The sequence below is a fragment of the Heliconius melpomene genome, unplaced genomic scaffold (assembly GCF_056956725.1).
Source record: "Heliconius melpomene rosina isolate 202511_hmr_F unplaced genomic scaffold, ASM5695672v1 ptg000029l, whole genome shotgun sequence".
Taxonomy (NCBI): domain Eukaryota; kingdom Metazoa; phylum Arthropoda; class Insecta; order Lepidoptera; family Nymphalidae; genus Heliconius; species Heliconius melpomene.
The window spans coordinates 12,480-32,153 of NW_028181863.1; the positions used below are offsets into that span (position 1 = coordinate 12,480).

General features: G+C 60.7%; 2 protein-coding genes across 2 annotated transcripts; both read right to left on the reverse strand.

The window, feature by feature from the left end:
- Positions 1 to 5,474: 5,474 nt before the first annotated feature.
- Positions 5,475 to 9,250, reverse strand: LOC146526546 (uncharacterized). Its single transcript, XM_085207023.1, has 2 exons — positions 7,865 to 9,250; positions 5,475 to 5,525 (listed from the first exon to the last, which is right to left on the reverse strand). Exons 1-2 carry the CDS (start codon positions 9,248 to 9,250, stop codon positions 5,475 to 5,477), a joined length of 1,437 nt encoding a protein of 478 aa, XP_085063149.1.
- A 6,169-nt stretch (positions 9,251 to 15,419) lies between these two features.
- Positions 15,420 to 19,138, reverse strand: LOC146526547 (uncharacterized). The gene is made up of 2 exons (XM_085207024.1): positions 17,873 to 19,138; positions 15,420 to 15,638 (listed from the first exon to the last, which is right to left on the reverse strand). Exons 1-2 carry the CDS (start codon positions 19,136 to 19,138, stop codon positions 15,420 to 15,422), a joined length of 1,485 nt encoding a protein of 494 aa, XP_085063150.1.
- Positions 19,139 to 19,674: the final 536 nt, after the last annotated feature.

Sequence of the window (19,674 nt, forward strand, 5' to 3'; positions counted from 1 at the left end):
GCGCAAAGCGCGACGTTGAGACGCCCAGGCTGTGCACACCTCCAACGTGTGCTGGGCCGTCTCGTCGAGGCAGTCGTCACAGTGGTGGCAGCGAGCGTCGGGCTCCCTCCCAGCGATCCGACACAGGTAACCCCCGAAGCAACCATGCCCCGTGAGCACCTGCGTCGTGCGGAAGGTTAGGACGCCGTGACGCCGCGCTAACCACTGGCGGAATACTGGACGAACCGCCTCGATCGTCAACCGGCCGGCAGATGGTGTCGCCAGCCGGGATTCCCACAACTCAATCGCGGTTTCCCGCTCCTCCTCAGTGCATGCCTGGCTTGCCGGTTCCCCGGACACTAGGCCCCGACGCCGGCAATAGACCGACGCCAGGGACAGAGCATCCAGATCCCACGGCATGACTCCAGCCAGCACGCACGCCACCTCACCGGAGATGGTCCGGTACCCCCGTATCGCCCGGATGGCCATCACCCTCTGCGCACGTCGCAGCAGGGTGATGTTGTGCCGATCCAGGGCGTCCGCCCATACGGGAGCACCATAGAGCGCCATCGATCGGACCACTCCGGTGTACAGCCGACGGCTAGAGGCGCTCGGCCCATCGACGTTGGGCAAAAGGCGCGCCAATGCCGCCGCTGTCTTCAACAGTTTCGGGGCCAAGGATGTAAAATGGCCCCGGAAACTCCACCGACCGTCTAGAACAAGTCCGAGGTACTTCATACTCCTCTTGACGTCGATTCGGACGCCACCGACGACGATGTGGGCATCTGCCGGTGGGCCCTTTCGAGGAGCATGGAAGTATAACGCCTCGGACTTGTTCAGGGCAACCTCCAGGCCCAGCCTTCTAATTCGGCCGACGACGTCGGCCACTCCGGCCGTTGCGAGCACTGCTGCCTCGCGATAAGTCCTCTGCTGCGCCAAGACCAGCGTGTCGTCGGCGTAGCAGAGGACTCCAACTCCTCGTAGGGTGTCGCCTCTCAACACCCAGTCGTACCCGATGTTCCACAGGAGTGGCCCGAGAACCGAGCCCTGTGGAACACCGCACGACACTTCATATTCCTCCCATCCTCCTCCAGGAGCCGGAAACGTCACAGACCTCCCGGACAGGTAAGCCCCGATGACGCGGCGCAGGTATGGTGGCACTCGGTGATAGACAAGTGCCTCCTCAATGCAGGGCCAGGGCAGGGAGTTGAAAGCGTTGGCGATGTCTAAAGACACCGCCAAGACTCCATCGCCCAGGGCCACCGCATCCTGCGCATGGGACTTCACCCTCAGTATGGCATCCACCGTCGAGCGCCCACTGCGGAAGCCATACTGGTGGTCCGAGAGATTTGGACCTGTCCGCTCCAAGTGACGCTGCAACCTCCTCGTCACAACCCGCTCGAAGAGTTTGGCGATCTCGCTCAAGAGCACAATTGGCCTGTAGGCCGAGGCCGAGTCCGCCGGGCGACCCTCCTTCTTAAGGAGGACTAGCCTGCCTGTCTTCCACCGCTGTGGAATTATGGCTTGAGCCAGACAGGCAGAGAATAGTCCTCTCACTCTGGACCCAAGGATGTTAAGGGCCAGAGTTAACGCCCTCCCGGGAACGCCATCAAGGCCGGGTGCGGTGCTCTTGCCGCGAGATCGGCGAACTGCTTCCTCCAGCTCCTCCTCCTCCACCTGTGGTGCGACGCTGTCCTCCTCCTCTTGCGGTGCAGGGCGGGCCATAGTTGGTGGTGTAAAATTGGCCCGTTGCGGGAACAGTGACGACAGAACCCCTCGGAGAATGTCCGGTCGGAGTGTCTGCGTCAGTGGCGGAGCCCAAGCCCGTAGCTTGCCAAGTACCATACGGTAAGGCGTGCCAAACGGGTCTTGGTCTATTCCCGCGAGCATCTGGTCGTGTGACTCGCCTTTCACACGACCGATCTCCTCCTGCAACCGCGTTCTCGCCTCGACATACAATTGGTACAGTCGGTCTTCCTCCTCCTGCACCTTCTGTACCCGCCTGCGATAGTGGCTGTACTGGCGTCTCGCCGCAACGCAGATGGTACGCAGTTGCGCGATCTCCCACGACCACCAGTACACCTGCCGCCGTTGAGGGCGGCGCCCGGAACGGGGCATTGACGCGTCACAAATACGCGTCAGCGCCCCCTGCGCCCAGGATGCGGCGTCTTCTGCAGACGCCAAGCTCTGGGGCAGCCAGGACTCCACTATCGCGGCCTCCTCCAACAATTGCCTGTCGAGGCGACCCAATTGCCACCGCGGTCCGCACTCTCGCGAGGTTGGACTGGGGGTTGGTTGCACCGCCGAATGTGTGGAGATCTCGTAAGAGATGTAAAGGTGATCCGAGAGAGTCTCCACATCATCCAGCACTCGCCAACCCCGAACACGACTCGCTAGGGCCGGGCTCGCGAACGAAACGTCCACGACGGATCCGCCCAGCCTTCGCACGCACGTGTTTGTCGTCCCCCGGTTGAGTACTGACAAACCGGTGGCAATCACCCACTCGGACAGCGTCACACCACGCACATCCGTCGTTGCGGAGCCCCACACGCTGGACTTCGCGTTAAGATCGCCGGCCACCAACACCTCCGCCGGACGAAATCGCTCTACCATTTCCCCCAATCGTATAAGGAACTCTTCAAACTCCGCCAGAGTTCGATTGGGGGAAAAGTAGGCCCCTACGACAACAAGGTTGCCGACAAGTGCGGCGACGCATCCCGCACCCCTCTCTACTCGTGAGAAAGGCGGAGAGCCCGCGGCGACCTGGGTGATCACAGCCACCACCCCGGTGTTGTCGGCTACCCAGTTGTCTCTGTCGGGAACGCTGTAGGGCTCCGAAACAACCGCCACTTGTATCGACCACTGCGCCAAGCTTTGGACCAATAAGTCTTGGGCTCTGGCGCAGTGGTTGATGTTCGCCTGCAGAACTCGTTCGGCCATTATTGAACGAGCATAGGCTGCTCCTCCGCGGCCCTAGAATGGGCTTCAGGTTGGGCTTGGCTCGACGTCGCCTTCCCTCTCCCGCCTTTGCTGCGCTTCGATTGCGCACAGATTTTCGCGCATGCTGCACTGCCGGCTAAGTGGCCTGCAGGTCTCTGCGCATCCTCGCAAGCCGGGCAGTGCGGTGCATCCGAACACACAGTTTGTTTATGCCCAGGACGCCCACATCTAAAGCATTGCGAGCTCCGGTCCACACCTTCACATTTTGCCGCTACATGCCCCGTTTCGTGGCAGCGGAAACAACGCAGCACCCGCTGCTGCAGCAGCGTCACTTTCGCCGACACGAAACCCACCAATAGGCGACCCCCGCTCACCTTCTTGGCAGCCACTACCGGACAGCGTACCCAGGCTGTGCCAAGACCGGCACGGTCACGCCGAACCTCCCCAACTTTGATGGCACCGACGTCGCAACCACCGACCCTGCTGACAGCTGCCGCCACCTCCTCGGACGTTACGGAGTCGTCCAACCCACTAACCCGGAGCTCTGCGCATTTAGTGAGCCTGGAGACTTGAACTTCACTCTCGTCCAGCACTGCCCGCAACTTTTGCGCAAGAGCATCCGCCTTGTCACCCGAGTTGAGCCCCGGGATTTCGAGTAGCCTCGCGCCAGTTGAGGCTACTCTAAATCTCATATCCGAGATGTCTAGCTCCCCGAGGTCAACCTTGGCCTTCAGCTGGGTGAGCACCTGACTATAGGTCAAGTTGCTCTCAGCCGCGCTGGGTTGAAGCTTTAGAGCTACTACTGCAGACCGTGGCGGTCTAAGTTTCGGAACTTTTGGCGCCTTTGGCGCTTTTGTCCCCGTTCCCCTCTTGGATTGCTGCTGAGCAGCAGCAGCAGTAGCAGGCTTCTTTTTGCCTCCCTTTCTGGCAACCACATTCCACCCTTCTGACAAGTCAGCTGGCGCAGGTGGAATTGGACGTGGCTGTGAGACGTCCTTCACCGGAGCTGCAAGGGTCTTTTTACCCTTGCCCTTTCCCTTGCCCTTCTTCCCTGGCATCTGACCTCTTGTCGAGGCAGGATTGGCGGGAGCTACCAGAGTAGTTGGCGCTGTCACCTCTGGTCTCGCCGATGTTGTGGCGGTCTCTTCCTGCGAACCCTTTGACGACGCTAGCGGGGGACGCATGCTCCTCGCCGGAAGAAGCCGATTCTCTAACCCTTCTATCCGGGCGCTCACCATTGTTCCGATCTCCATCATTAAAGAGCGCTTCAGCTCATCGGAACACCCTGGTTGACTCTTGCCAGGTCCCACTACTTGGCTCCTTTGCGCTTTGAGGTCAGCCCGTAATAGACTGACCTCTTCACGTAGCTCAGACATTTCATTGCGCAGCTTGTTGTTGTGAGCGCGCAACTGAGCTACTTCCTCCGTCGCCGTACGCTGAGCCAATTCATCAACAGCCATTCCTATGGCCCTTGCCGCCTGCTTTAGAGCCTTGGTGAAGGTCCCTTTTAGGTTGCCCGATTTGGTGGCAACCTTTCTTATCACCGCAAGGCTGTCTATCACCTGGTTCTTCAAGTCAGACGCAAGTATGGCCTCGTCTTGCTCTTTTTCGGACGGCAGAGTCATGTCCGAGAGCCTGGAGCTAGCCCTGGCCAGGGCGGCCGCAGCGCCGTCCGACCCCTCCTGTTCTGACCTCAGCAGCAACTCCTTCCTTTCTGCCTCACCGAGACCTTTCCGTCTCCTCATAGCAACCATTTTTGGCGCCGGTCTATCTGGCTCTCCTTCACCAGAAGACCCCGACTGATCGATCGGCTTCCGAGGCCTCTTCCGCCTGTCCTTCAAGAATTGTGCCCGTATCCTTGACCTCTCCGACACCATCGACACAAAACTCTCGGTATCAGAGTCTTTGGACTCTGACGCTCCCCACAGCCGTCCATATGACGATCCGGACCCTCGTCTCGACCTGACACTGCCAACGGTCGACATTCCGTCACCGGCGTCCAATCTGGTCAGAACCACTCTTGGCTCCTTCCACACTCCTACGTTCTGGCCATCTCCAACTGACCCCTCCGCAGCGACACTCGAAACCGACACTCTCCGAGACGCCGCAACAACACCAACAACTTCCTCCGCCTTAAGCTCAACTACTCCGCCCTTCTCAGGCAACATCACATCGCCGCCCCTCTCGGGCCCAACACACTCCACCTCATCGTTTTGGTTTTTTGTTTTTTGAAATTCCATGTTGTTCCCACGAGTGTGGGGGAAAAACGGTCCATCCGAGCAGTGCCCCCTGTACTCGGATAAGCCTATTACGCCAGGGTGTCGGCCGGTACCCTGGCGGGACCAGCAGTAGCGACTGATCTCCCCATCAGCCATGAACCCCTCGCGCTGCTTCGCCGCTTGGGTTGGGGTAATTTTTTATAGAGGTTTTCTTCCTCGCAGCCCGGCCGGTAAAGGCAAGGCCCTCGGTTCCACTCCTGATTACGAGACATGACCGCAACCAAGAATGAAGTTCCGATATATTCGGCGCTGGCACATCACTGCACCTGCGTGGCGTTAGGGTGAGTACACACCACGCGCGCCCTCTGGTTCCTCACACTGTGTCCTCTGCATGACAGAGGACACGCGGAGAACCACGTCGGATTATTAGCCAGCTAGCAATCATTACCCAAGGACGAATCCTGTGGGCACCAATTACTAGCCGCCCAGGGTGCACCGGCCCGCAACACTGTTCGTCCCCCCCGAATGACAAGCATTCGAGAAAGGGCCAACAGCGAGCGAACACACGAGGAGGTTATCCGACCAAGCACCCCAACCTAACCCAACCTTTTTTTTTTTTTTTTTTTTTTTTTTTTTTTTTTTTTTTTTTTTAACGTGAGGAAATCCTTTTACGGATACCGGCTCGAGTGGGGACTCGAGCGGGTTATGTGGGACTCGTGGACCGGCTGAAGGCCGATCCCAATACCCACTAAAACCTCACGGTGCTCCTCCTCAACCGCCACTGGCCGCGTGACACGGGGACGTGAGTCTTCCGCGAAACGCGGCGGCGGGAGCCTGCAAGGCACGTCGCGGAGTCAAGGGTGTGTGGGCACCCTCGACGGCCTGCTCGGAGTAGCGCGCGGGAGCAACCTGCGCGCGCCTACTCGGGCCAGGTTGGTAGGCGGTCAGCTTCCCCAAGCTAACCGCCCTCTGGCACATTAGGGCGGAAGGCGGCGATCGTGTGCCGCCCTCCGGCGACCCGGTCTCTTACGGCGGATGGCGACTTCGGCAAAAGCCTCCCTCGCCCGTTCCGCCGACTCCTTCTCGAGCACCACTGCCTCGCAGAAGGATGAGACCGCATCCCACGACGTCTCACTGCCGGCCATAGCCTTGACCACGGCCGGCAGGGAAAGGTCGTCCCCTATGACGTCGCGCAAAGCGCGACGTTGAGACGCCCAGGCTGAGCACACCTCCAACGTGTGCTGGGCCGTCTCATCGAGGCAGTCGTCGCAGTGGTGGCAGCGAGCGTCTGGCTCCCTCCCGGCGATCCGACACAGGTAACCCCCGAAGCAGCCATGCCCCGTGAGCACCTGTGTCATGCGGAAGGTTAGGACGCCGTGACGCCGCGCTAACCACTGGCGGAACACTGGACGAACAGCCTCGATCGTCCTCAGGCCGGCAGTTGGTGTTGCCAGCCGAGTTTCCCACAACTCCATTGCGGCTACCCGCACCTCCTCAGTGCGTGCCTGGCTTGCCGGTTCCCCGGACACTAGGCCTCGACGCCGGCAATAGACCGACGCCAGAGACAGAGCATCCAGATCCCACGGCATGACTCCAGCCAGCACGCACGCCACCTCACCGGAGATGGTCCGGTACCCCCGTATCGCCCGGATGGCCATCACCCTCTGCGCACGTCGCAGCAGGGTGACGTTGTGCCGATCCAGGGCGTCCGCCCAGACGGGAGCACCGTAGAGGGCCATCGACCTGACCACTCCGGTGTACAGCCGACGGCTAGTGGCGCTCGGCCCATCCACATTGGGCAAAAGGCGCGCCAGTGCCGCCGCTGTCTTCATCAGTTTCGGGGCCAAGGATGTAAAGTGGCCCCGGAAACTCCACCGACCGTCCAGAACAAGTCCGAGGTACTTCATGCTCCTCTTGACGTCTATGTTGACGCCACCGACGACGATGTGGGCATCAGGTGGTGGGCCCTTTCGAGGAGCATGGAAGTATAACGCCTCGGACTTGTTCAAGGCGACCTCCAGACCAAGCCGCTTTATGCGGCCGACAATTTCCGCAACTCCAGCAGTCGCGAGGACCGCTGCCTCCCGATAGGTCCTCTGCTGTGCCAAGACCAGCGTGTCATCGGCGTAGCAGAGGACCTTTATCCCCCTCAGGGTACCGCCTCGCAGCACCCAGTCGTATCCGATGTTCCAGAGGATCGGACCCAGCACCGATCCTTGTGGAACACCGGCCGACACCACATACTCCTCCCAACCTCCTCCAGGAGCCGGAAAGGTCACAGACCTCCCGGACAGGTAAGCCCCGATGACGCGGCGCAGGTATGGAGGCACACGATGGTATAAAAGTGCCTCCTTAATGCAGGGCCAGGGCAGGGAGTTAAAGGCGTTGGCAATGTCTAAAGACACCGCCATTACTCCTTCGCCCCGGGCCACCGCATCCTGCGCATGGGACTTCACCTCTAGTATGGCATCCACCGTCGAGCGCCCCCTGCGGAAGCCATACTGGTGGTCCGAGAGGTCCGGACCTGTCCCCTCCAAGTGGTGTTGCAGCCTCCTGGCTACAACACGCTCGAAGAGCTTGGCGATCTCGCTCAAGAGCACGATGGGCCTGTAGGCGGAGGCTGAATCCGCCGGGCGACCCTCCTTCTTGATGAGGACTAGCCTGCCTGTCTTCCACCGCTGTGGAATTATGGCTTGAGCCAGACAGGCAGAGAATAGCCCTCGCACTCTGGGCCCAAGGATGGTAAGGGCCAGAGTTAGCGCCCGGCCAGGAACGCCATCCAAGCCTGGGGCGGTGCTCTTGAGCCGAGATCGGCGTAAAGCTTCTTCGAGCTCCGTCTCATCCACCGGTGGTGCGACACTGTCCACTTCCTCCTCCTGCGCTACAGGGCGGGCCATGGTTGGTGGTGTAAAATTGGCCCGCTGCGGGAACAACGACGTCAGCACTCCTCGGAGAACGTCCGGTTGGAGCGACTGCGTCAAGGGCGGAGCCCACGTCCGGAGTTTGCCGCACACCATGCGGTATGGCATTCCGAACGGATCCCCGTCTATCCCCGCGATCAATCGGTCGTTTGATTCTGCTTTCGAACGACCGATTTCTTCCTGTAGCGCTTTCCTCGCCTCGACGTACGTGCGGTACCGCCGTTCCTCCTCCTCTTCCTCCCGACGTACCCGCCTGCGATAGTGCGTGTACTGGCGTCTCGCCTCAATGCAGGTGACACGCAATTGAGCGATCTCTCCCGACCACCAGTACACTTGTCGCCGCTGAGGGCGGTGCCTGGAACGGGGCATAGACGCGTCGCAGATACGCGTCATAGCCCTCTGCGCCCAGGTGGCAGCGTCTTCCACAGACGCCAAGCTCTGGGGCAGCCAGGCCTGCACTATCGCAGCCTCCTCCAGGAGTTCTCTGTCGAGACACCCAAGTCGCCACCGCGGTCCGAACTCTCCCGAAGTTGGACTGGGGGCTGACTGCGCCGCTGAATGTGTGGAGATCTCATATTGGATGTAGAGATGGTCCGAGAGAGTCTCCACATCATTCAGCACTCGCCAGCCCAGAACACGGCACGCTAGGGCAGGGCTCGCAAACGTTATGTCTACGACGGACCCGCCCTGCCTTCGCACACACGTGTTTGTAGTCCCTCGGTTGAGAACTGACAATCCGGTGGCAACAATCCACTCCTCCAGTGTCGCACCACGTACGTCCGTCCTTGCGGAGCCCCACACGCTGGATTTAGCATTCAGGTCTCCTGCGACCAAGACCTCCGCCGCACGGTGTCTTTCCACCATTTCCCCCAAACGGATTAGGTATTCCTCGAACTCAGCAAGAGTTCGGTTGGGGGAAAAGTAGACGCCTATGACAACTAGGTCACCGACATGTGCCGCGACACATCCCGCGCCCTTCTCTACTCGTGAAAAGGGCGGAGAGCCCGCAGCAATCTGGGTGACCAGAGCTACCACCCCGGTGTTGTCCGCGACCCAGTTGTCACGCGCAGGAATGCTATAAGGCTCCGCAACGACCGCCACCTGAATCGACCACTGCACCAGGCTTTGGACCAACAAGTCTTGGGCTCTGGCACAGTGGTTGATGTTCGCCTGGAGCACGTGGAGCGCCATTATTGATGCTCCATGTGCTGCGGCTCCTCGCCCTGCATCGGGGCTTCAGGTCGGCTTCGGCTTGTTCGCCTCGCCGCACCTCTCCGCTTCTTCGCTTGAGCGCACATCTTGGCGCACGCTGCTCCGCCTGCCAGGTGATCCGCGGGCCTATTTGCGTCCTCGCAAATAGGGCAGTGCGCCGACGCAGAGCAAACACTTTGCTTGTGCCCTGGTTTCCCGCATCTGTAGCAGTGTGCACTCCGGTCCTTGGCACTACTGCAATTTGCCGCAACCTAACCCAACCTTTTTTTTTTTTTTTTTTTTTTTTTTTTTTTTTTTTTTTAACGTGAGGAAATCCTTTTACGGATACCGGCCCGAGTGGGGACTCGAGCGGGTTATGTGGGACTCGTGGACCGGCTGAAGGCCGATCCCAATACCCACTAAAACCTCACGGTGCTCCTCCTCGACCGCCACTGGCCGCGTGACACGGGGACGTGAGTCTTCCGCGAAACGCGGCGGCGGGAGCCTGCAAGGCACGTCGCGGAGTCAAGGGTGTGTGGGCACCCTCGACGGCCTGCTCGTAGTAGCGCGCGGGAGCAACCTGCGCGCGCCTACTCGGGCCAGGTTGGTAGGCGGTCAGCTTCCCCAAGCTGACCGCCCTCTGGCACATTAGGGCGGAAGGCGGCGGTCGTGTGCCGCCCTCCGGCGACCCGGTCTCTTACGGCGGATGGCGACTTCGGCAAAAGCCTCCCTCGCCCGTTCCGCCGACTCCTTCTCGAGCACCACTGCCTCGCAGAAGGATGAGACCGCGTCCCACGACGTCTCGCTGCCGGCCATAGCCTTGACCACGGCCGGCAGGGAAAGGTCGTCCCCTACGACGTCGCGCAAAGCGCGACGTTGAGACGCCCAGGCTGAGCACACCTCCAACGTGTGCTGGGCCGTCTCATCGAGGCAGTCGCCGCAGTGGTGGCAGCGAGCGTCGGGCTCCCTTCCGGCGATCCGACACAGGTAACCCCCGAAGCAGCCATGCCCCGTGAGCACCTGTGTCATGCGGAAGGTTAGGACGCCGTGACGCCGCGCTAACCACTGGCGGAACACTGGACGAACAGCCTCGATCGTCCTCAGGCCGGCAGATGGTGTTGCCAGCCGAGTTTCCCACATTTCAACCGCGGCTTCCCGCGCCTCCTCAGTGCGTGCTTGGCTTGCCGGTTCCCCGGACACTAGGCCTCGACGCCGGCAATAGACCGACGCCAGAGAACGAGCATCCAGATCCCACGGCATGACTCCAGCCAGCACGCACGCCACTTCACCGGAGATGGTTCGGTACCCCCGTATCGCCCGGATGGCCATCACCCTCTGCGCACGTCGCAGCAGAGTGATGTTGTGCCGGTCCAGGGCGTCCGCCCATACGGGAGCACCGTAGAGCGCCATCGATCTGACCACTCCGGTGTACAGCCGACGGCTAGAGGCGCTCGGCCCATCCACATTGGGCAAAAGGCGCGCCAGTGCCGCCGCTGTCTTCAACAGTTTCGGGGCCAAAGATGTAAAGTGGCCCCGAAAACTCCACCGACCATCCAGAACAAGTCCGAGGTACTTCATGCTCCGGGCAACGTCAATCTTGACGCCACCGACGATGATGTGGGCATCTGCCGGTGGGCCCTTTCGAGGAGCATGGAAGTAGATTGCCTCGGACTTGTTGAGGGAGACCTCTAAGCCCAGCCGCTTTATGCGGCCGACCACCTCCGCCACTCCAGCCGTCGCGAGGACCGCTGCCTCCCGATAGGTCCTCTGCTGCGCCAAGACCAGCGTGTCGTCGGCGTAGCAGAGGACCTTTATCCCCCTCAGGGTGCCGCCCCGCAGCACCCAGTCGTACCCGATGTTCCAGAGGATCGGACCCAGCACCGATCCTTGTGGAACACCGGCCGACACAACAAACTCCTCCCAACCTCCTCCAGGAGCCGGAAAGGTCACAGACCTCCCGGACAGGTAAGCCCCGATGACGCGACGCAGGTATGGAGGCACGCGATGGTGTAAAAGTGCCTCCTTAATGCAGGGCCAGGGCAGGGAGTTAAAGGCATTGGCGATGTCTAAAGACACCGCCAAGACTCCATCGCCCCGGGCCACCGCATCCTGCGCATAGGACTTTACCTCCAGTATGGCATCCACCGTCGATCGCCCCCTACGGAAGCCATACTGGTGGTCCGAGAGGTCCGGACCTGTCCCCTTCAAATGGTGTTGTAGCCTCCTGGCTACAACACGCTCGAAGAGCTTGGCGATCTCGCTCAAGAGCACGATGGGCCTGTAGGCGGAGGCTGAATCCGCCGGGCGACCCTCCTTCTTGATGAGGACTAACCTACCTGTCTTCCACCGCTGTGGAATTATGGCTTGAGCCAGACAGGCAGTGAATAGTCCTCGCACTCTGGGCCCTAGGGTGTTCAGGGCCAGAGTTAGCGCCCGGCCAGGAATGCCATCCAAGCCCGGGGCGGTGCTCTTGAGCCGAGATCGGCGTACAGCTTCTTCGAGCTCCTCCTCCTCCACCGGTGGTGTGACGCTGTCCTCGTCGTCCTCCTCTTCCTCCTCCTCACGCGCTGCAGGGCGGGCCATACTGGGTGGTGCAAAACTGGCCCGCTGCGGGAATAGCGACGACAGAACCCCTCGGAGTATGTCCGGTCGGAGTGTCTGCGTCAGTGGTGGTGCCCAAGCCCGTAACCTACCGAGCACCATTCGGTAAGGTGTGCCGTACGGGTCTTGGTCTATCCCCGCGATCAACCGGTCGTGCGACTCGCCTTTCACACGACCGATCTCCTCCTGCAGCTGCGTTCTCGCCTCGACATAGACGCGGTACAGTCGGTCTTCCTCCTCCTGCACCTTCTGTACCCGTCTGCGATAGTGGCTGTACTGGCGTCTCGCCGCAACGCAGGTGTTACGCAGTTGCGCGATCTCCCACGACCACCAGTACACTTGCCGCCGTTGAGGGCGGCACCCGGAACGGGGCATTGACGCGTCACAAATACGCGTCAGCGCCCCCTGCGCCCAGGATGCGGCGTCTTCTGCAGACGCCAAGCTCTGGGGCAGCCAGGACTCCACTATCGCGGCCTCCTCCAACAACTGCCTGTCGAGACGACCCAGTTGCCACCGCGGTCCGTACTCTCGCGAGTTTGGACAGGGGGCTGGTTGCACCGCCGAATGTGTGGAGATCTCGTATAAGATGTAAAGGTGATCCGAGAGAGTCTCCACATCATCCAGCACTCGCCAGCCCCGAACACGACGCGCTAGGGCCGGGCTCGCGAACGAAACGTCCACGACGGATCCGCCCAGCCTTCGCACACACGTGTTCTTTGTCCCTCGGTTGAGCACAGACAAACCGGTGGCAACAACCCACTCCGACAGCGTCACACCACGCACATCCGTCGTTGCGGAGCCCCACACGCTGGACTTCGCGTTGAAATCGCCCGCGACCACCACTTCCGCCGGACGAAATCGCTCTACCATTTCCCCCAATCGTATTAGGAACTCTTCAAACTCCGCAAGAGTTCGATTGGGGGAAAAGTAGACCCCTACGACAACTAGGTCGCCGACAAGTGCTGCGACGCATCCCGCACCCCTCTCTACTCGTGAGAAGGGCGGAGAGCCCGCTGCGACCTGGGTGATAATAGTCACCACCCCGGTGTTGTCGGCTACCCAGTTATCTCTGTCGGGAACGCTGTAGGGCTCCGAAACAACCGCCACCTGGATAGACCACTGCGCCAGGCTTTGGACCAATAAGTCCTGGGCCCGGGCACAGTGGTTTATGTTCGCCTGCAACACACGGAGGGCCATTATTGATCGTCCATGTGTTGCACCTCCCCTCCCCTGGCTGGGTGACTTGAACTAGCCGGCGCTTCCGGCCTCGCACGTCTTCTTCCCCCCTTTTTGGCGCTGGATTTAGCGCAGGTGGCACTACCCGCCTTATGGTTTGCCGGCTTCTTTGCTGCCTCGCAAACCGGGCAGTGTACATCGGCCGAGCACCCACGCTGTTGGTGCCCGGGTTGGCCACACCGGAAGCACTGGTTGCTTCGGTCAACTTCGCTGGTGCACTTTGCCGCCATGTGGCCAACTTCATGGCAGCGGTAGCAGCGCTGGATGCGGGGCTGCAACAGCTGCACCCTCGCGGAGACGAATCCCACGAGGAGCCTACTTCCACTCACCTTCTGCGCAGCCCCGACAGGGCAGCGAACCCAAGCTGTGCCTAGGCCGGCTCGGTCCTGACGGATCTCACCGACTTTTACGTCGGCCGCCGCGCAGCCACCAACTCGGCTGATTGCGGCCATGACGTCCTCGGAAGTTGCAGAGTCGTCGAGACCAGTCACCCTCAACTCTGCACACTTTACCGGCCTCGACACCTGCACTTCTTCCGGGCGAAGGACCCCGCGCAGCTTTTCGGCCAACGCGTCCGCCTTGTCACCAGTGTTGGCGCCAGGTAACTCCAGCATTCTGGCACCGGTGGATGCTACCCGGAACCTAAGGTCGCTTATACCCAGGTCCTCCAGCTTAATGTTCTCTTTGACCTGGGTTAGCACGTCGGTGTAGGTGAGCTTGTCAGCGACAGCTGGCTGCACCTTCAGAACCACCACTTGCGACCTAGGTCGACGCAATTTTGGTGCTTTCTGTGGTTTTGACTTCGCACTATGCGCCACCTGTTTCGCACCGGGAGTCGCTTTCTTCTTCGCCCCCCTTTTCGCCACGACATTCCACCCCTCGGCTAAGTTGGTTGGAGCCGGAGGTAATGGTCGGGGTTCAGCTGGTGCCGTTGGTTTAAGAGGCACCTTTCCCGCACCCTTCTTCTTTTTCTTCTTCCCCTGCGGGCCCTTTGGCGCAGGATTAGCCGGCGCCATCAGGGTGGTCACGACGGGCTCAGTTCTCGCCTGTGTCGGACACACCTCCTGGTTTTTGTCAGCGGCTAGTGGTGGCCGCAACCTCTTCTCCGGCGGGAGTCGCTCTTTGAAGGCCTCCAGCCTTGTACTGACCATAGTGCCCACTTCCACCATCACAGTGCGCACTATGTCATTGACGGATAGAGACTCCGCCGTTGCCTTTGGCGTCTCTACCGGTCTTGAGCGCTCCACGTCCGCTCTTAGGCGGGCAAACTCTCCCCTCAAATCCGCCAATTCCGCCTGTAGCCGCGTGTTCGAGGCTCTGAGGAGATGGACTTCCTCCGACGCCGTCCTGTTCGCCAAGGTGTTCACGGCTTTGGATATAGCACCCGCAGCCTCCTTCAGGGCCTTCGTGAAAGTACCCTTTAGGTTCCCTGACTTGCTGGCGACTCTGTTAATAACAGCCAGGCTTTCAGAGACCTGGCAATGCAAGTCAGAGACTAAAGGCTCCTCGGGGCGATATTCTAGCGACACGTCTGAGAGCCTTGAACTCGCGCGGCTCTGTATAGTTGCGGTCATACCCGCTACCTCCTCTTCCGCCCTCAGCCGACGCTCTTCGCGCTTGGCCTCATTGAGCGACTTTCTGGCAGCCAAGTCGATGTTCTCGCCAGGAGCAGATGGTGGGCCCTGGCTTCTCTTGGCTGCCTTCTCCTTTGCCTCTTCTTCTTCCGAGGACCCAGAGTTTCTCTCTTTGTTCCGGCGCCTTTTCCTGTCCTTCCGGAACAAGACCTTACTCCCTTCTTGCGCATTTGCGCTGGTCGAGCCGACGGACATGACACTGTCCGCGTCTGACTCCGAGCCTGCCCAGAACCGTCCCCGCGACAAAGTCGACGACCTAGACCTTCCACTAATAATGGAGGCAATCTCCTCCAGGTCCAGTCGTTCAACCACGACTTGCGCCGTCTTCAGCGCACCTCCCATCGGCAAAATTGCCGGACTATCGGCCCTCCTTGGCCTCGTCCCTCCCACAACTCTCTCCTCTGGCTCAACAAGCAGAGCACCACTCCTCTCGTGCACTTCCGCACCCTCGACGCTCACAACTACTCCTCCCTTCTCAGCGTCCACACCAACTTCGCCCATCCCGGGCACAACTACTCCTCCGTCCTTCTCCACACTCACTCCGCCCATCTCGGGCCCCTCCCCAACAACACATCGGTATGACTGGCCCCCCCCAGATTCGAGGGGCTTGCGTGCCGTAGCACGGAGGGATTCCCCGGCCTCGTAGAGACCGGAACCCTCCTGGGGTAATGAATTGAAATTCTGCAGTACCGACATGTTTATACTGTTCCACAGTTGGGCTTTTCTGTCGGGGTGTGCTCCCCTAGGCCGTGTCCATAACAATGGACTAAAGGCACGCCCATGCCTAGCTGGTTTTGGTCCGCGCCGGGAATAAATTCCCGGTCCACTCGCCCGCAAGTGCGAGTGGTTTCCCCTATCCGCCACCTGGGGACGCGCCCAGTAGGAGACCAGCAACTCCCTTGGGAACCTAACCCAACCTTTTTTTTTTTTTTTTTTTTTTTTTTTTTTTTTTTTTTTTCGTGAGGAAATCCTTTTACGGATACCGGCCCGAGTGGGGACTCGACCGGGTTATGTGGGACTCGTGGACGGGCTGAAGGCCAATCCCAATACCCACTAAAACCTCACGGTGCTCCTCCTCGACCGCCACTGGCCGCGAGACGCGGGGACTTGAATCGTCCACGAAACGCGGCGGCGGGAGCCTGCTAGGCACGTCGCGGAGTCAAGGGTGTGTGGACACCCTCGACGGCCTGCTCGGAGTAGCGCGCGGGAGCGACCTGCGCGCACCTACTCGGGCCAGGTTGGTAGGCGGCCAGCTTCCCCAAGCTGACCGCCCTCTGGCACATTAGGGCGGAAGGCGGCGGTCGTGTGCCGCCCTCCGGCGACCCGGTCTCTTACGGCGGATGGCGACTTCGGCAAAAGCCTCCCTCGCCCGTTCCGCCGACTCCTTCTCGAGCACCACTGCCTCGCAGAAGGATGAGACCGCGTCCCACGACGTCTCGCTGCCGGCCATAGCCTTGACCACGGCCGGCAGGGAAAGGTCGTCCCCTATGACGTCGCGCAAAGCGCGACGTTGAGACGCCCAGGCTGAGCACACCTCCAACGTGTGCTGGGCCGTCTCATCGAGGCAGTCGCCGCAGTGGTGGCAGCGAGCGTCGGGCTCCCTTCCGGCGATCCGACACAGGTAACCCCCGAAGCAGCCATGCCCCGTGAGCACCTGTGTCGTGCGGAAGGTTAGGACGCCGTGACGCCGCGCTAACCACTGGCGGAACACTGGACGAACAGCCTCGATCGTCCTCAGGCCGGCAGATGGTGTTGCCAGCCGAGATTCCCACAACTCCATTGCGGCTACCCGCACCTCCTCAGTGCGTGCCTGGCTTGCCGGTTCCCCGGACACTAGGCCTCGACGCCGGCAATAGACCGACGCCAGAGACCGAGCATCCAGATCCCACGGCATGACTCCAGCCAGCACGCACGCCACCTCACCGGAGATGGTCCGGTACCCCCGTATCGCCCGGATGGCCATCACCCTCTGCGCACGTCGCAGCAGGGTGATGTTTTGCCGATCCAGGGCGTCCGCCCAGACGGGAGCACCGTAGAGGGCCATCGACCTGACCACTCCGGTGTACAGCCGACGGCTAGAGGCGCTCGGCCCATCGACATTGGGCAAAAGGCGCGCCAGTGCCGCCGCTGTCTTCATCAGTTTTGGGGCCAAGGATGTAAAGTGGCCCCGGAAACTCCACCGACCGTCCAGAACAAGTCCGAGGTACTTCACGCTCCTCTTGACGTCTATGTTGACGCCACCGACGATGATGTGGGCATCAGGTGGTGGGCCCTTTCGAGGAGCATGGAAGTATAACGCCTCGGACTTGTTCAAGGCGACCTCCAGACCAAGCCGCCTTATGCGGCCGACAATCTCCGCTACTCCAGCGGTCGCGAGTACCGCCGCCTCCCGATAGGTCCTCTGCTGTGCCAAGACCAGCGTGTCATCGGCGTAGCAGAGGACCTTTATCCCCCTCAGGGTACCGCCTCGCAGCACCCAGTCGTATCCGATGTTCCAGAGGATCGGACCCAGCACCGATCCTTGTGGAACACCGGCCGACACCTCATACTCCTCCCAACCTCCTCCAGGAGCCGGAAAGGTCACAGACCTCCCGGACAGGTAAGCCCCGATGACGCGGCGCAGGTATGGAGGCACACGGTGGTATAAAAGTGCCTCCTTAATGCAGGGCCAGGGCAGGGAGTTGAAGGCGTTGGCGATGTCTAAAGACACCGCCAAAACTCCATCGCCCTTGGCCACCGCATCCTGCGCATGGGACTTCACCTCCAGTATGGCATCCACCGTCGATCGCCCCCTGCGGAAGCCATACTGCTGGTCCGAGAGGTCCGGACCTGTCTCCTCCAAGTGGTGTTGCAGCCTCCTGGCTACAACACGCTCGAAGAGCTTGGCGATCTCGCTCAAGAGCACGATGGGCCTATAGGCGGAGGCTGAATCCGCCGGGCGACCCTCCTTCTTGATGAGGACTAGCCTGCCTGTCTTCCACCGCTGTGGAATTATGGCTTGAGCCAGACAGGCAGAGAATAGCCCTCGCACTCTGGGCCCAAGGATGTTAAGGGCCAGAGTTAGCGCCCGGCCGGGAACGCCATCCAAGCCCGGGGCGGTGCTCTTGAGCCGAGATCGGCATATAGCTTCTTCGAGCTCCTTCTCATCCACCAGTGGTGCGACACTATCGACTTCCTCCTCCTGCACTACAGGGCGGGCCATGGTTGGTGGTGTAAAACTGGCCCGCTGCGGGAACAATGACGTCAGCACTCCTCGGAGGACGTCCGGTTGGAGCGACTGCGTCAAGGGCGGAGCCCACGTCCGGAGTTTACCGCACACCATGCGATACGGCGTTCCGAACGGATCCCCGTCTATCCCCGCGATCAATCGGTCGTTAGATTCTGCCTTCGAACGACCGATTGCTTCCTGTAGCGCCTTCCTCGCCTCAACATACGTGCGGTACCGCCGTTCCTCCTCCTCTTCCTCTCGGCGTACCCGCCTGCGATAGTGCGTGTACTGGCGTCTCGCCTCAATGCAGGTGACGCGCAATTGAGCGATCTCTCCCGACCACCAGTACACTTGTCGCCGCTGAGGGCGGTGCCTAGAACGGGGCATAGACGCGTCGCAGATACGCGTCATAGCCCTCTGCGCCCAGGTGGCAGCGTCTTCCACAGACGCCAAGCTCTGGGGCAGCCAGGCCTGCACTATCGCAGCCTCCTCCAGGAGTTCTCTGTCGAGACACCCAAGTCGCCACCGCGGTCCGAACTCTCCCGAAGTTGGACTGGGGGCTGACTGCGCCGCTGAATGTGTGGAGATCTCATATTGGATGTAGAGATGGTCCGAGAGAGTCTCCACATCATTCAGCACTCGCCAGCCCTGAACACGGCACGCTAGGACAGGACTCGCAAACGTAATGTCTACGACGGACCCGCCCTGCCTTCGCACACACGTGTTTGTAGTCCCTCGGTTGAGAACTGACAAACCGGTGGCGACAATCCACTCCTCCAATGTCGCACCACGTACGTCCGTCTTTGCGGAGCCCCACACGCTGGATTTAGCATTCAGGTCTCCTGCGACCAAGACCTCCGGCGCACGGTGTCTTTCCACCATTTCCCCCAAGCGGATTAGGAATTCCTCGAACTCTGCAAGAGTTCGATTGGGAGAAAAGTAGACGCCTATTACAACTAGATCGCCGACATGTGCCGCGACGCATCCCGCACCCTTCTCTACTCGTGAAAAGGGCGGAGAGCCCGCAGCGATCTGGGTGACCAGAGCTACCACTCCGGTGTTGTCTGCGACCCAGTTGTCACGCGCAGGAATGCTATAAGGCTCCGCAACGACCGCCACCTGAATCGACCACTGCACCAGGCTTTGGACCAATAAGTCTTGGGCTCTGGCACAGTGGTTGATGTTCGCCTGGAGCACGTGGAGCGCCATTATTGATGCTCCATGTGCTGCAGCTCCTCGCCCTGCGTCGGGGCTTCAGGTCGGCTTCGGCTTGTTCGCCTCGCCGCACCTCTCCGCTTCTTCGATTGAGCGCACATCTTGGCGCACGCTGCTCCACCTGCCAGATGATCCGCGGGCCTTTTTGCGTCCTCACAAATAGGACAATGCGCCGAAGCGGAGCAGCTACTTTGTTTGTGCCCTGGCTTCCCGCACCTGTAACAGTGTGCACTCCGGTCTTTGTCACTCGTGCAATTAGCCGCGACATGCCCTACTTCGTGGCAGCGGAAGCAGCGCAGCACACGAGGCTTCAGTAACTGCACGCGTGCCGACACAAAGCCGACCAACAGCCTTCCGCCGCTGACCTTCTTCGCCGCTGCCACTGGACAGCGGAGCCAGGCAGTACCGAGCCCATTTCGATCTTGGCGGATCTCCCCCACTTTAACGGCGCTAGCGTCGCAGCCACCTGCTCGACTCACAGCCGCCGCCACCTCCTCCGATGTCACAGAGTCATCGAGCCCACAAACTCT